This window comes from Callorhinus ursinus, unplaced genomic scaffold, assembly GCF_003265705.2.
Source record: "Callorhinus ursinus isolate GAN/ISIS: 27379988/994484 unplaced genomic scaffold, GSC_fseal_2.0 scaffold12, whole genome shotgun sequence".
NCBI classification, from domain to species: domain Eukaryota; kingdom Metazoa; phylum Chordata; class Mammalia; order Carnivora; family Otariidae; genus Callorhinus; species Callorhinus ursinus.
Genome location: NW_027397074.1, coordinates 82,982,118 through 83,000,234, shown reverse-complemented (window position 1 = coordinate 83,000,234; position 18,117 = coordinate 82,982,118). Strand labels below are relative to the sequence as shown.

At 35.6% G+C, this 18,117-nt stretch overlaps 1 protein-coding gene across 1 annotated transcript in view; it reads right to left on the bottom strand.

Moving 5' to 3' along the window:
- CNTNAP2 (contactin associated protein 2) overlaps positions 1 to 18,117 on the bottom strand; it is a 2,027,980-nt gene that overhangs the window by 1,088,442 nt on the left and 921,421 nt on the right. Inside the window, exons 5-6 of the mRNA XM_073899330.1 lie at positions 8,758 to 8,961; positions 3,848 to 4,032 (exon numbers count right to left, since the gene is read on the bottom strand). Coding sequence (XP_073755431.1) covers positions 3,848 to 4,032; positions 8,758 to 8,961 — 389 coding nt within the window. The remainder of the gene's footprint in view (positions 1 to 3,847; positions 4,033 to 8,757; positions 8,962 to 18,117) is intronic.

Here is an 18,117-nt window from a genome sequence, read left to right as displayed (position 1 = left end):
AGACATTGGGGAGGGTATGTGCTACGGTGAGCGCTGTGAATTGTGCAAGACTGTTGAATCACAGATCTGTACTTCTGAAACAAATAACGCAACATATTTTAAGAAAAAAGAAAAAGAAGAAGATAACAGGAGAGGAAGAAAAGGGGAGTATGTCAGAGGGGGAGACGAACCATGAGAGATGATGGACTCTGAAAAACAAACTGAGGGTTCTAGAGGGGAGGGGGTAGGGGGATGGGTTATCCTGGTGATGGGTATTGAGGAGGGCACGTTCTGCATGGAGCACTGGGTGTTATGAACAAACAATGAATCATGGAACACTGCACCAAAAACTAATGATGTAATATATGGTGATTAACATAACAATAAAAAAAATTAAAAAAAAAAAAAGGAAAACAAGAATGCTTTTCAGCTGTGCACACTCCAGCCAATATATGGCATTTACCAACCTCTCTGAATCAAGTTTTGGTCTTAGAAAGACTGTGTGACTCCAAAAACTATAAAAGGGGAAGGGAGCACAACCTTCTTTACTCTTCCTTCCCACTGGAATGCAAAACAGAATGTGAACAGTTATCTTGGATGATTCGCAGTGGGGCTGGAATAGCAGCAAGGTAAAGGGAGACTGGAGTCCTACTAACCACGATGCTGCCACTTGAGCCCAGGGCTCCCTGCCTACAATTACCTTTTATATGGAGGAAAATAAACAAGCATCTGTTACATGCAGTCTAATTAATCATAACTGATTAATATGGAACTGATACATATAGTGATTTCTATTACTTCCTATCGCCTCCTCATATAATAATGCTATGACAAATGTGCTATTACATTAATTTTCCAAAGGGGGACTATGATGTGTCCACTGTCACACAACCAGTAAGGAGCAAAAAGGGACTCAACCCAGGACTTTTGTTCTAGCTTGAGCCATGCAATTAATTCTCTACAAAATCCTAGCTGGTTTTTCTCTAAAATCCTAGCCTAGTTCTACAACTATCAAGGGGCATTCATTCTTCCCCCTCCCAAGCAGAAATGTACTGCAAAGGCAATGGCGTAACATCCACAGGGTCTATCCTGGAATTTAGCTGAAGAAAAGAGAGAAGCCAGGCCAAACATCAGTGTGTGGTCCTGCCCTTTGGTTGAGAAGAAGGATATGTATCTGTTTACCTTTGTACACTTCTCAGGGCACCATGCAGCTAGTAGCTTGCCTGCCCATGGCGTTTGGCAGCTTTGCAGTAATTGGGCTCCAGGAGGTGATAAGGTGAACTCTTAAGCCACCTTCCACAAAAATGCCCACATTGAGTTACCTCAATGGAGCAAACTTGTTTTCTACTGCTTCTTTCATGATGTACATCTCTGGGAACAGTGATAGGTATTAATTTACCCCTATAGTGTGCTGAATCTGCTCATACTAGCTCATGAGAACTGAGTATTCAACAGAGCCATTGTTAAAAATTAAATTATATAGTTTTAAATTACATGAAACAAATAGTAGCTACTAGGAACTCATCTTTATATTTTTATTATTATGTATATTCTTGAGATTATATTCATTTTATCTATATATTATGGGAATACCCTATCATGATGTGGTATAATAAATATATGTGGTATTTGTTCCCAGTTTCAGGCACAAAGCTCCTAAAACCCTTGGAATGTCCTGAGTGGTAGGAATGTCTTCAGTTATTCATAACAAGCCTCCTTTGGGGTCTGAGTCTAGTTACTATATGGATGAGTCAAAGAGGTACGTGTGAAAACACTGAGAGACTCAACTCAACGGACTCAGGATTCTTTATCAATAAATGTGAATTTCTTCCTAGTGTCTCTCTCTAATATGTCTCAGGTGTTGTCATCTATAGCTGAGGTTCTCAAAGATGGTATGTATATTCATGGGCTTCAAAGTGTGCCTGAAACTGCTGACCCTGTGTGCATGAATATTCATGAATTTCATCACAAACTCAATACAGTCTATGACCCCAAATTTTTAATTCTGCTTTTTGAAAAATGGAACTGTGTTTGCCCATTGCTAATGTTCCAGGATCTCTCATCTCCTCTACGGTACTTCAGAGCTTATTAATGGAGGATGAATAATTCATCTTTACGTTCTCTCATACAGTGGGAGATAAGCCACCTAAGCCAAGAAATGTACTAATTTAGAAAAAATAAAACTTCTGAGATTTTCATATTCTTTCCCTTGCAACAATCATTTTGCTTTAAGGAGATGTTTTTTGGGGGGTACAGTTATTTTCTGATAATCTTAAATTTATTTTAACATTAATAAAGTCTCAATATCGGGGTTTATACAGCATAATCTATTTTAAGTTCCTATTTAGGAATATATGTAATATATTCATCTCACAGAAAATTTAGACACTATTCAAATATATAAAAGAAAATAACACAGTTGTAAATTATCTTATGGTGGGCATATTTCACATTTTTTAAAAATTTATATATAGATACTGATTAGCATATATATGTGTGTATATATATATATATATATATATACAATTTCAAAACTGGGGACAAGGCACACAGAGTTGGCACAGAAAACTCATAGGGTCACAGCCACCATACACCTTCCATTTTTAAAGGATACACAGCAATATTTGACATGTTCTGGGCATTATGTGAAACACTAGCTTGAGCTAGTTCACCATTCCAACATCCTGCTACCCTGCTTTTGATGATTTCCTGTCCTAGTGAAGGTGGGTTTTTTATCATTTCTCTCATAAAAACAGTGTCACATGAAAGTAAAAGTGGAACAGAAGATGAAGATGGCAGTCAAATCTGATTCCAAAATCTGAGGAGTTGTACCATCCAGGGACACTCATCCCATTAGCAAGTAATCATTGTTGTTTTAAGAATTAAATAAATTTTTTTTCATTTATTTTATCTGTATTATTTTTTTCAAATGGCTAGTGAGTTGTTAGGACATAAACATTAAGTTGTCTGGCTCTAACTAATATAGAATGGTCTAGGACAGCTGTGGAAAAATTAATAACACACTGAGGGCTCCATGAAGTAAGAAAGTTTGGAAACTCTTTGCTGAATAATATTTCATCCTATTTATTTTTCTCTTGGAATTATAACACTGTGATGAACATCTTACAGAACTCTTACCTCTATATAGGATTAACATTTTTGGTGGGCATTTTAAGGTTGAACCGCTCTCTAAATAATTTATTAAAAAACCTGAAATTTCAGCGTACCTGTATAATATGGGAATATACAGTTTTTACGGGACCAATATGATTATTTTTTTGATCTTTGATCACTTAGAGGATAAAATATGTCCTATTTATGGACAACCTCTTAAAATAGTCTATATTTTGTTTCTTCTGTGATAATTATATCTGAGAAAATAGAACCTGACAAAAGAACTATCTACAGTCATGAAGTCATAAATGACTTAATATAAATCAGAACTCAGGATTTCTTAGTCAATATTTTGTAATAAATATTAAGCAATCCCGTGTTTATAGTATATTGTCTATCCTCAAGAATAATAGGTGATTTATATCATAATTAATTACCAATGGAAAGATTACAACTTATATTTGTTCTGGACTTACTAAATTGCCCTGATGACATGATAAATGGTCTGTTCCCTTTAAATTATTACTTTGGTACCAAGATTTTTAAAATATTTCAAATGCTCATAATTACAAATTTAGAAATGAATAAAATGACAGTATTAATATATTAGGCACTGAAGTTGAAAGATTATTTTTCCTTGGGGAATAAAATGAATGGAACACGTGGGTATGTGACTGACAAGAACACAAAGATGCAGTAGGAGACTGAGGCAGCCACTCAAGATGGAGCACAATGGACGCATCCTCCAGCTCACCTCATAGTCCAGGTCCAGGTAGTCGAACTCTCCATTGGTGCGGAAGTGCTGCACGCCCCTGTCCAGGGTGAGGTTAATGCTCCGGCCCTGGCGCTCAATGACCACAGAGTGCCAGTGGTGGTCATCCAGCAGACTTCCAGTCATCATGGATGTGTGGCCATAGATGGGGCCAAGCTGGTTGCTTCCTGAGTCATGGAATGAACAGAAATGAAGCAGTGACACCACAGCTACTCTGTGTAGCAGCCTACCTTCCATCACAGCCACAGGCTGGTACACCACTCAAGTCCTGCCCAGGGACGCTAGCGTGGGGGAACCAGCATGTAACTATACTTAACAACAGTTGATATTCAAAATACATAAAAGGTATTAGAGATGGAAAACACCTCCTTTAAAAAGAAAGAAGAATATGAGTTTGGTTTTTTTTTTTAATGTGCCATGAATTCTGATAAATTTGATACGTTCTTACAAAGTCGGTGCCCCATGGCTCTGGAGCCCAGTGCCTGGTTTCTCATGCTGGCTTCCCCACTGGCTTGCCCTATGATCCTAGGCAAGCTGGCAGCTTCTCTGTGCCTATGCTGCCTCATATAGAAAATGGAGAAAATCAGGATACCAGCCTTACAAGGTTGCTATGATGATTAAAGTAATTAGCGCATGCAAAGAACTTAACCAACTTCTTGGCATATAGTGAACATTAGCTAAATGTTACCTGTTAACAGTCTTATTGTTGCTGTTATTTTTATTATTGGTCAAGAAAACACAGCATGACACTTTCCAGTTTTCACTGACTCCAAAAGCAATCATTTTAACCACAATGTAATATTTAATGGCATGGAAAATTAACTCAAGTTATATTTTAAAATAAAAACTTGCAAAAATATGTATGTAGCATTAATCTAGCTTTGAAAGTAGATTTCCATGGCAACAAGACTATAACTGAGAGTGAAAGTTTGTGAGAATCCAAAATGTTTACTAAGGTCATCTCTGGATACTGTTTACATGTTTTATACTATCTTCTATTTTGTCTAATCAAGTACTACTTTTCATGACTAGGTAAAACTAAGTGCTATAAAAATACAACACGGTTTCAGAATAAATAGTGTAACAGAAATAGGAGAAACACACAATTGATTAGAGCACTGAATTATTTCCTCTCTTCTTTTTTCACATTTAGGATGATAATGATGCCTATACCTGACATTTTCTATATCTTTCCTAGATCAGATTTTCTTTCCTTCTGGTGATGAAGCCAAATGTGCTATGACTGGGATTGTGATTATGACCACCTGTGTACATGTGGCAGTGGGGCAGAGAGGGAGAAAGAAAAGTCGGAATAAGTCTAAGTGAAAGGATACACTCTATTTTATTACTCTAAATTACTTTAAATGACTAGAAGACTGAGTAGCAGCTAGAGATGCCTGATATTTAGGTAATGGCATTAAAAAGGCACAGTGGACATATGAGTGAGTGCATTTCCATGACTGTCATAAATTCCAATCAGTCAATAAAACTCTGTAAGTAAACTGCTTTCCAGTGAAATGGTAATGATCTTTCTGTGAGGTCAGAGGATCAGGTACTAGTTTCAAAACAGTAATGTCATGCCTATATAAAGCACAGTGGCTTTTAAAAGGTTGCTCTGTATGTTTCACTTAAAAAAAAAAGAAAAAAGAAAAAGGAAAAGGTTTAAGAAAGTAAACATCCTTAGATATAATTCAATTGCTCTGAGTGTGTGTGCATATTTTTAAAAAGTACATTTTGTTTTCTGATATCTATCCCCTAAACACCTATTTTTCCTTATCTTTTACTAAGAATCATTCAAAAATGATTTAGGGCTATTTTTCCCCAGGCAATACATGAATATATGTACATAATTATAAGTAGAGAATATTATGAAGAATTAATATGTACATTAATCACTCATTTCCACCACTAAACATAGTTTGGTCTATTTCCTTCCAGTTTTTTTTTCCTATACATATATTTAATTATATACATATACCCTTATGTGTGCGTGTATAATCAATATAAAAATATTGAGATATTATTTATAATATTTTATAGTTTTAATGATTTATAGTATTTTCTATAAAATTAAAATTATTCAGACATTTTAAATGCATATCAACATACTTCTATATGTTTAGCTTTTGTTTTTCAATTTTTGACATTGTAATCAATATTGCCAAGTACATCCTTGGAATTAAATCCTATATTCATTTCTCATTATTTCCTTATGATTACTGGACCAAAACATATAGGCAATTTTTAGATATCTGAAGACACTATCAAACTGTTTTCCTGAAAATATTTCCTCATGCAAAGAACAGTACAAAGAATCTTGTCACATACTCATCAATATTAATATTATTTTTAAATTGATTTACTTAAAATTAGAGTCGCTTTTTTATTGTGCATTTATTTTATATACAGCGCAGTTGAGCATTTGATGTTTACAGAATACTTACAATTTTTCTTCTATGCATTACCTTTTATGCCCTATGCCTACATTTTCTCTTAAAGTCTTGGTATTCTTAGGGAGTGGTATAAATTCTTATTCATGAATGACATTAAACTTCCATATTTGACATTTGCATTTTTCAAGTTTCCCATGCATTGATTTTATTTAATGTAAAGAATTCAATATTTTTGTGTAATTAAGTGATCCAGCTTTTTGTGTGATTTTCTTCATTTTTTTCTTATAGAAGCTGTTATTTCCATCAGATCAGATTTGAAATGAGGAAAGTTTTATAATAAAGGGTAAATCTTTATAGACACTGTATCAAGTATTACCAACAACAAAAAAACCTAATTGAAACTATACTTTTTAGTATAATACTGGTTTTCAAAGTAATAAATTTAATATGTAGAACACAAGCCATTATTCTAGAATGTCTGGACCACTCAGACTGATAAGCAAGTCAAAAATGCAGGATCTGTTTTTGTGTTCTTATCTTTAGTTTTGTAGCTTTGTACATTTAACATGTGAACTTTAGCTATTAATATATTTTAGATATAATATTTTTGTAGAATTCTGTTATTAATATATTTTAGATATAATATTTTTGTAGAATTCTGTTATTATTTTTTAAAGATTTTATTTATTTGACAGAGACAGAGACAGCGAGAGCAGGAACACCAGCAGGGGGAGTGGGAGAGGGAGAAGCAGGTCTCCCGCCGAGTGGGGAGCCCGACGCGGGGCTCGATCCCAGGACCCTGGGACCACGACCTGAGCCGAAGGCAGACGCTCAACGACGGAGCCACCCAGGCACTCATCTGTTATTATTTACAACAGAAAAATTTATGGAATGTGTGATGCCCTCCAAAAACTTCTTGCATAAATCCTGAAATTTTTAGCCAAGCAAGAGACTTAAAAATGCTTGAAAACAACAAAAACCCAAAACAAAACAGGAACTATTTTCCAGTCAATATTTTATTTCTCTGATTCCTGACTTCTAGTTCTGTTTTGTTTAAAAAATTCAGTTCCACACTTCTCGTCTTTCTTAACCTATGTCAGTAAAACTGCTGTCCTTTCTATTCCGCTGGGAGAATCACCGTAACCGCTACAGGGCCAAGCCAGTATCACCTGCCTGTTTCCATCACCTGTAACCGCTACAGGGCCAAGCCAGTATCACCTGCCTGTTTCCATCTCAGGTGAATTCAACACAATAGCAGCCTTTTTTCTTTCCCTGGTCTCTGATACTCCTGCTCACTGCCTATTCCCCTCAGTCTCCAGGTAACAGCTCCTCTCAATCTCATTCATACACGTAACTCCCTAATAGAAATCTCAACTCTGACATCTAATAAGCAACTAAAATGCACCATGTCCATTTTAGACCTCCTCTTATTAGAGGAAACGAATAATCCTTTGTTAGAAGAAACTCTGTAGAGAAACTATAGAGTTGCCTCTACTTCTGAAAATGGCACTTAAGTCCCTTAGTTGTCTAGGAATTATCCTTCACTTATTCTCTTTCTTTCTCATTACAAATCATGCTGAACTTACCACTAAAATCATCTACTAACTAGACCTACTTCTCTGCATCTCCACTGACAGTCACCTCTGCAAGCCAGGGCCATCTCTCCCTTGCCTTATACCGAAGTCTGGCTTTGACTCTCATGCAAATGCAAACATTTTTTTTACAGGAATCTCAGTATACTTTTAAAAATAAGATCGTGATGCCATATAGTTTAAAGCCTACCAACAGCTTCTCTTTCTTAAATAATAATAAACCCTTTACCATGCCGTACAGGATCTTACAAGACTTGAACAATTCCCAACTTTCAGATCTTGTGTTTTCGTGTTTTCTCCCACTGACTCACTTCATCTACCCACACCAGCCTCCTTCCTATTCCTTGAACATGCCAGATTTTTGTCAGTAGTGACTGCTACCTTGCAATGCTCTCCTCCCTAATATTCTCATGGCTAATTTCAGTCCTAAAATCTCAGCTTGTGTATCTTCTCGTGGGGAATGTTCCTCAATACATACTCTAATGTGGACCCTTCTTGTCTCTGCAGTATCCTTTATCATTTTAGTTTATTTGACTTCATACTACCTATCATTATTTGAAGTCATTGCTTTTGATTTAGTTGTTTTAAAATAATAATAGATAATATATTGTCTGACTCCTCCACTAGGTCATAAATTTCATGAACTCAAGGACCTTCCCTATTTGTTCACCACTGTATCTCAGATGCTAGTGTAGTACCTTGCTTAGGATGAGTACATAATAATTATTTTTAATGACTAAGTATATATGGATTAAAATGGATTAAACCACTATGGATTAAAGATGATTTAATAACATAACGAGAACTGCTTTTTTATAATTTATACTTTAAGGATTAAGCAACATCAGCATTTTACTAATGGGAAGATTAATAAATGGACAGAATGGTGTCAAAAGTCAGAACATACCTAGGTTTAAGCTGAAGACCAACTTGGCTTTTTTCAGTTCCAGGGTAATGTAATCCCCTTGCTGTCCTTCCCCATGCAAGATCACTCCTTCACTTTCAGAGGTTTTAAATTTCAAGGCAATGACATCTTTCAGTGTTTTCATCTTCTTGTTTCTGAATCTATATGGTAACACAACGTGACCATCAAAGTTGATAACATCAGCCCCTAAAAGAAGAAACACATAACATTTTATTTTATTTCTTGTATTTCACCACCCAGTGTGAAATAGGCCCACTTCCAGTGGGTCTCTGTATAGAATAAATGATAAAGAAGTGGTTTTCCTGAAAAATCTGGAGTCCTGTGTTCTTGTTCTGTTTCTTCTTTTGGTTTAATTGTGTGTTCTGAAATAAATTTTATGGAAGATATGCATAAAAAATGATCAAAGAAACCTTTATTAGTATCAAATCTTACTTTAGTCATAATACTAAAAACAAAATTCCATTAATGACTTATATGCTTCAAATTTTAACTTGGCAGCCTGGACTTTACCTGAAAGAAGTAAAATTTTTAATCCTTGACATATTATGAGATTTTAATATTTTCCTTCTTAAATGGGACTAATTACTCATGATTTTTAAATATACATTTTGCTCACAAATTTATTTTTTGACAAAAGAACGAAGGATTCTGGAATGCAGGGTTTGATGGTATACTCATTTTTCTAGTGGTTTTTATATTCTACTCCCATTTTCAGTAAACTCTATGGTAGTACCCAGAGTTTACAGCTAAGTGAACTACAAGAAGCTTCTTGCTATTTGCTCTTGGACCTCATATCTGTCTCAAATTTGTTAGCCTCTTCTCTTTGGAATGGCTGCCCATGTTTATGACTACACTGAACAAAAGACATCCTCACCCATATATGTGATAGAAGAACAAATACACTATGACTAGAGTAGCTCTACTTTGATTTTAGAGAATTTTACTGAAGACATGAAATTATATAAACTTTTAAAAAAATATGAACAATTTTGTCACCACCCTCAGAAACAGGCGATAGTGTGGGGGGGTGGATTAGTTTCATAACTGCCACTTATTCACACCAGAAATGGAAAATGACATGAATCTTATTTATTATGCACTACTGGTTAATAGGTTCCAAATCCATGGAATGGCTCAAAGATGAACTGTAATTATTCAGAGCAGATTTTGAGTACAAATAGAAACCTTGTTATCATAATTAGAACTTTGTCATTACAAAAATTTTTAAAAATCCATTTCTCTTAGCTTTTAATTTTAAATAATAGAAAACCTGGTCAAACTGGATAGCTCTAATTACTTTAGAATTACAAGCCTGAATGAAGCCTGCCTCTCAGTTTGGAGTAAGTTCTTGCTAAAGAATTTCACAGTGACACTGGAGAAAACTAATAGCAAGTTTAAAGCTTGCTGGAGAAATATTTTCTTGTCTCATGTCCTAGGTCTCTGGCCCCTGTTTACTTCCATTGCCACAGGGAATACTTTGGCCCCCAGCCCCCAGGTCATAAGAGCATGCCACCCACGGAAGCCTTAGTGGACATGCAGAGCTCCCATGGCTACATTCACTCTTTTTGTGCACTACTTGCCATTACAAGTTTTGCTCTTATTTCTTATTTAATTTGAGAACTGTTGCTTTCGAAAAAGTTCAGAAAGAGAAATATAACTTCGCACTTGAAGTTTTCATTCTTATAGTCAATTCTTTACTGTCCATAAAAAGACCTTCTTAATCAACAAAATTCTGTTCTCTAAGACTGTAAATCACAGAGGTTTATTTTACTATGGGAGGAAAATCATCCATTAAATTTAGGCTTCTGCTAACACTGCAAAGCCAATTAGACTCTAGCTTAATCATCTATACTGTCACAGCTGAATTCCAATTGCAGTATCTTTATCATCTGTGATGAGAGGTAAGAGAGAAAAAAAGTGGAATCTGATTATAAGATCCCAGGTTGAATTTATAATCCAGCAGTTGGTAGAAATTACTTTTTGTCTTGAAAGGTGCATAAACGAAAAGTCAGGAGGAGGGAGTAAATTCTGAACTCCAGAAAGTAATTTTGCAGTCAATTTCATGTCAGTGACAGTTGAATAATAGACACATCATTGTTTTATACACCTTCAATATATATTAATTGACATAAAATATTCCCCATTCATCTCTCAGGAAGTAAATGTTCCCCAAGCTTAGGCAGAGGAAAGAATCCACCCCTCCCATATCTTCTCCTAAATCAAAACCTACAATCAGTTCCAGGTACAGAGTGGTACAAATGTTGGTGCCTCTCCTCCTCATTTTTAGGGCAATGGAAAAAGTGAGAGAAAGGATGGGCATGGTTTATTTCTTCAGAGAGTCCTAGAATATTAGCAAAAACATAAAGGAACACTATTAGTGTGAACTAAGCCTCATCTTAAAACTGGTAAGTAAGTGGTCAGTGGTCATTTGAGAAATTGATAAAATGCTCTGCAAGCCATACCTCTTACATTATGAAATCAAAGTTGATCTATAAGTTGGTTAAAGCTTGCATAATATCAGCATGCATATGTGAGCTCAGAGTTGTCTTTGAAATCACAAAATTCCTAGAAATAATCTGTGATATAAAGTTCATACAGAAATACATACCATACACTTTTAAGAGAGCCTGGGATATTGTAAAATCTATCAGAATTTAATTCTATTTTCTACAAAAATATATTTAAATTTCATTTGACATCTAATAATATGTTGTGCTTATTTTGGGACAAGCCACTTTTTTCCCCCCTATTACCCTGATTGCTTATCACTCCCTAGAATTAAGTTTTCTATGCAGTGATTAAATATGTATGGTTGAACTGTTTAAGCAATCTGAGCAACAACAATGGCTAGTCAAAGAGTGAATGCAAAATCACAGTGCTTCCACAATTTTGTTTCTAACAATAACTCAGAGAGCTGGTAACGTGCCCAGTTCATCAAAATATCATGGGAGAGAAGGTTTTTTCCTTTTCTTTTTAATTTCATTGTTAGTCTTTACTTTCTGGGTTTGGAGAAGATATTTTGGAGAGGAGGGTTTACCATCTAAAGATTTTAATATTTAAAAAATAACCTTTGCTCTATTTTTTTTACTACAAATTTAATTTGTGTTTACTATTGAAAGGAAATTAAATACAGAAACAGAGAAATGTATAAAGTGAATCCCAAACACAGGTGATCACCAATACGATCAATATGGATGAAAGGTTGGTGCATAGCCTTCTAGATGTTTACACATTTGCTTATCTATCCACCTACCTCCCTATTTAATATATGTGATTACCCATACATTATTATATATACAGATATATGCATAGATGTGTGGTGTACATGTGTATGTGGGGGGAGTGTGGGTGTGTGTATGGGGGCAGTGGAGACAGACAAGAATGTCATTTCCTTTGGTTATGGTTCAAAATGTTCACTGATAAGCAGCTTGAGTTTTGGGTTATGTAATATTTATAAATGTTAGTTGGGAAATTATATGTTTTAGCTAATTAGTATGTTTTATTGACCTTTATGCACCAAGGCACTTAAAGTAAGAATATATATAATTTGAAACGGTAATTTATCCTATTTATTTAAAAAAAAAATGTAGTGGCACCTGGGTGGTTCAGTTGGTTAAGCATCCGACTCTTGGTTTTGGCTCTGGTCATGATCTCAGGGTCATGAGATTGAGCCCCACATGGGGCTCCATGCTTGACCAGAGTTAGCTTGAGATTCTCTCCCCCTTTCTCTCTCCCTCCCCCCCTGCTCTGAAAGTAAAGTTTAAAAACACTTTTATAAAAGGTAGAATTTGCTTAGTTTTGCAAATGTTGCATAAATGTAAATCTATATATTCTTTTTCTAAATCAGAGGTCAATATTTTGGATATGTTGACCATTCTTTACAAAATAGCATGCATGCCATCTTTACTCTTTCCACTCACTCCTATTCTTGACAGCATTTATCTCTACCTAACATATTTATGTGCTTATACATTTATAGCATGACACACACTCCCCTCCTCTGAAAATGTATGCATCAGAGACTTTGTGTTTCTCCACCCTTCACCCTGATACCCAGTACTTAGTGCCTCAGAAACAGTTGATACTCATTATTTGTTAAATGATTGTATGTTGTCATTCCTATTTCAATAAATTGGATTACAGCATTATAGACAGTATTATTTTATACTTCTTCATTAGAAATGAGAATGACTAGATTGCAAGAAATTTTAGGAATCATTCTGATCTTTCTTGGTGCTATAATGATTCATATATCCAAGGTTTCAACTATCAGAGAAAAAGAATGGTAATATTAGGCTATTTTTTGTGGTTGGGGGGTGGAATTCACTCCATTATTATTACCTGACTCAGTATTACTCAACCAACAGACATTAACTCTGGAGGACCATGATCTATCTCATCTCATCTGCACACTGCTTTGATCTGATTAATTTCTTTCTTCTAACCCACTGCCTTTTCTTTCAATATACTTGTGGTTTAAACCTAAATAGTTAAAATAGATCCCAAAATATCAATAACAGTTAATTTAGAGTAATAGCAGCAAATCAGCCTTCTCCAAATCCTTCAAAAAGTTATCTAGATATAGACTGTGAAAAGTCACTTCTATTTTGGGAAAAAAATAAAAACAAAAAACTTCAAGGCTCTTTCATGAAGGTCAGCATCTCACATTTTGTGTAACATTTCTCCTTAAAATGTGTTGCTTTGCCCTTAGGTACCTGAAAACTCATGGTAGAATAACAATATCATCATCACAGGAGTCTTGTGTTATTTTTCCATAAAACTGGACTCCAGTATCTAACTGCTTAGAAGATCCACGTGGACCTTCCACAGGCAAATCTAATTCTACGTGTCCAACATGTAATTCCTCCTCTGGGCCCATGTTCCTGCTCTTGTATCCATTATCCACCCAAGACAGAGATCTGAGGCTTTCTTCAGCATCTCCCTGCCTCACGTGCCCACATTCACTCAGTTCAAAGCCCTATGAAATATAGCATGTCTACATGCTATGTCATGTCTACAGTTTTCAAACAAATGGCTTACTTCATACGCACAACCACCAGGCTACTATCACCTCACACAGTGTCTACTGCATTAACATCGCTAGTGGACAATTCCCATCCTCCAGTCTAATTTCCCTTAAATCTATCCTCCACACAGAAGCTAAAAAGATCTTTCTGAAACAAACTTTGTCCCCAAACAACTCTTCAGTATGGCCTGAAAGAACTTCTATGATAGAGACCCTGCCTTCCTCCACAGCTCCCATTTTAATGCCATTTTTCTCTTTATGTGCTAACTGTGGTAAACTGACTGGATCCCTTGCTCACAACCTAGTACTTTCCCTTGTGCTGTGCTCTTTTCTTTCAACAAACAGCTATATATATATATATAAAGTTTAGGCATCCTCCAAGTTTCAGATAATTCTCACCTACTAGAAAAGCTTTCCTTGTATGAAATAGCCCTTGCTGACCATCCCATGGCACCCTTGCACACTTTTATCCTATCACTTCTCATCTTATATTAAAATGATCTCTTGATGGGTCTGATTTCCTCTGTGGATTTTAAGCTTTCCTAAGGTACAGGTTCTGGACTGTTCTACTTTGTATTTCTGGCACAATAAATACTTCTTAAACTGATCTAAATGTAATTGGTGTTTGAGACAAGGCAAAAGGAGAACTCTACTGTTTTTATTTTCCTTCAAAACCATACCTGGTATAATGCAGTTTACTCTCTAAGAGTACAGACTTATGCATGATTTAGTGGCATGTATTTATATAAATATTACAACTGTGGGCTTCTGATATGAATAAATAGTTTAAAACATGAAATGCTTTTATTATACTCGCACTGGAGTTCTTTATAAGTCAAAGACTAAAACATTTAACTCTAGTATGAATTTAAATACTAAATGTATATATATTTTTCTTTTAACTGAATAAATTTAAAAGACACTTTCTTTTTTATGAATTTAATACTAACTTGAGATATATATTGATATTTTATAATATTTTATAAAGAAGCAAGATGGACTTGCTCTATATTTTTATTACTGGATTATTTCATAAGAAACTATAATGTGTGATGAATCATGATTTGCTAATCACAAGGTGGGCCCACTTGAATAAGACTCAGGGAAATATTAGTAATTTTCTGAAATTATATTCAACATCAAAAGACCAAAAAAAAAAAAAAAACCCAAAACTGAGGTTCTCTCTGCTTCACCCAAAATGGTCATTCTCATACTCATACCTCCACACACATACCACATAGGACATCAGAAAATCAGACTGATATTATTCTGACCAGGGTTATAGCTCTAATATATCTGATAATGCAGAGATAATAAGCAATTTCTGAAAATTAGCATAAAATCTATTGCAGGAAATCCGTGTGGAAGCTATTTTTATTTATTTTTGTAAATCAAAAAGTCAAACAAATTAGACTTGCCTTCTTTATGATAATATTTCTATTTACTGAAAATAGCGCTATAGTTTTTGACCATACACAATCTATTTTTCTGCTTAGGAGAAGACTATCTAGAATAATAAATCTTAAGTAAATATTCCATGGATGGAAAAAGGAACCGGACATTAATAAACCCCAAAAATGTATTTTATTATTCCTAACATTTATTCCAGATATATTTTATCACTATTCAGTTAAACTTACTTCTGTTTCTAGATCCATTTAAAACATTGTCGTCAGTGTTGGGGTCAAATTTCAATACTACATAAGCTAAAGGATAGCAATTTGATTTAGGGACTTGTTCTGAGCCACTACTTTAATGGTAATTTATATAACACTGAGGAAAAGATAATTATCCTTGACCATTTCTTGCAGATGCCACAGCATGCTTCCACTTTCCCCTCTGTATTGACTGTGTCTTCCACTGTCTGCATCCTGGCTTTCCCATCTGGGCTTTGCCCCTTCCAGGTTAGCCAATTCCTACAAGCGCACTCTCCAAATACAAACCAACCAATCCAGAGCCTACAGCCCAGTCCAGCTGTCTCCCCCATCAGGCTCTCACACTCAAGGCCACTATCCACCCATCCTAATTACCTCAGGTTAAGTAACAGACAACCTGGGGACAGTGCCCCAGAGCCTGCTGCCCTGCCTCACCTATTCCTTCCCGCAGAAGCCACAGCTAAGGCTCTTGCCTCCTGATTGACCTAGTGCTTCCCTTTGTGCTCCCCCTCCTGGCCCCTCTGGCATTCCTCTTGGAAACTGTAATAAACTCTCTTTTTAGTGGCAGTTATTTCCTGATATGTCAGCCTTATAACATCTTAAATTTTAGATCAATACACTGTATTTTAAAACACACCCACCACTGGCCTTACTGCACTTCAGATACACTATATTCTAATACATCCTCTGCAGAAAATTCCCTTACTGCATCTTAAAAAAAAAACAGAAGAGGGGAACAATCAAACTTCTGGCCAAGCAAGAAAAAAAATCCTAGAAATGTTGGCTAGATATGCAAATGTACCTTTTATGGTACATTTAGAAACCATTATCAAATGTCTGATATCAACTAGCATCCTCTGAAGTAACTTTTACACCCATGGCACTGTGCCAGGAATGTGGGGCCACTGAAGTAAAGGGTTGAAGTTTTAAGAAAGAACTAATAGGTAAACTTTCCCGGTATAACACAAGTAAGATGGAACAAAGAATCCAGACAGATGGGGAAACAGCATATTTTGACTATTTTATAGAGCTCAGTAGTTCTGTGTGACTTTATATAAGGGTCACGTATCATGGGCAGGGTTAGAATTGGTACATGAAGGACCTAATGCTCCCTGTAGAAGTCAGGAGTCTTTGTGAGTAACGATGGCATTTTTAGGGGAAGGTGCATGTTCAGATTTGCATCTTGGAAAGGCATCTCCTGTGTTGATTATCAGAGAGTGGAAAGGGTGGAAAGCAGTGTGGAGGAAAAGATAGCAAAGACCTTTCCCCAAAGAAGCTGATGGTCTAGCAGTGTCGACAAAGGTTATACCAAGCCATAATTCAGAAGGTAACTGTCATTAAAGAATGCAAAGCCTTTTAAAAATTTTTTTATTATGTTATGTTAATCACCATACATTACATCATTAGTTTTTGATGTGGTGTTCTGATCCACTGTTCGCGTATAACACCCAGTGCTCCATTCAAGGAATGCAAAGCTTTTTGATGATGCATTGTTACTACTCAGAATTTTTAAATGGTTAAGGCTTCTATAATGATTGAAGATTTTCAGATAAATATTTATAGGCAGAGTTTTCTCTAATAACATGACAAATCTAATACCCCCCAAACAACAGGATTTTTAATGGAATTGAAACTACCTTAAAAACAAAAACAGAATCTCAAAAATTCCTATTTGAAATATGAATATTTAAATTCAATTATTTGTACAACCCTAATTTTTAGGAAGAAGCTGAGAGGTGTATCAATTCTGTAGCTATCCCACATTTAATGCTCTATCTCACTCAAATCCATACCTTAAAAAAATAACATTATTCTCAAAATGTAAAATCAGTATTTTTCCAAACAGTATCCACTTCCCCAACAGCCTCTACAGTTTCCTGGACAACTGGCAATACAGACTAATAAAGGTGGTCATTTTTAATTTATTTACTTTCTATACTTCCCTGAAAGGCAAATGAGTTGGTACAAATGATTTGCACTCACTTGCAAGAGACAGGTCATATGCTTAGTATGTTCTGAGTTTATGCAAAGGATGTAGTACATTACAGTTTTGCTTTATTTTTGGTTTGATTTCTCATGCCTTTGGGTGAATCTTTTACATCAACCATAAATAGGAATAATACAGCCCAGAATATGTGCGCTCTCTCCTCTCCACTAGAGCGGTTGGGTCCTGTCTGGTAAAACACTAAACAGTACTCTGTGGCCTGGTCGTCAGCACACCTCAGTGACTGGAGCACTGGAGGGAATCTGATTCACTGTGAATTTGGGTGCCGTCCATTACTTCATGACACCTGCATGCCTACTGAGTCCCTGGTGAGCAAGCCGAATTAATTTACTTCTAGAAATGAGCCAATGCTCCTACCACTTGTGCAGAAAATCAGCCATGACAGTGCTAAAAAAAAAATTGGAAGTGCCTGAAATTAGAAGTCATAACTTCGATGTTCAGAGGGGACAAGCACTCCACACACACTTATATTGCTGGTTTGATGTAAAAACCATTGATCTTTCACTTTTTTACTTTTGATAGAGATACATGAGTAACAGAGAAAATATGTCCCTGATTTAAAAAACAAAAACAAGGAAAAGATGCTAAGTAAATGGCCTTAAAATTCAGTTTTGATAGCTGAGAAACAATAGGGAGGGTTTGGGATATATTATGTG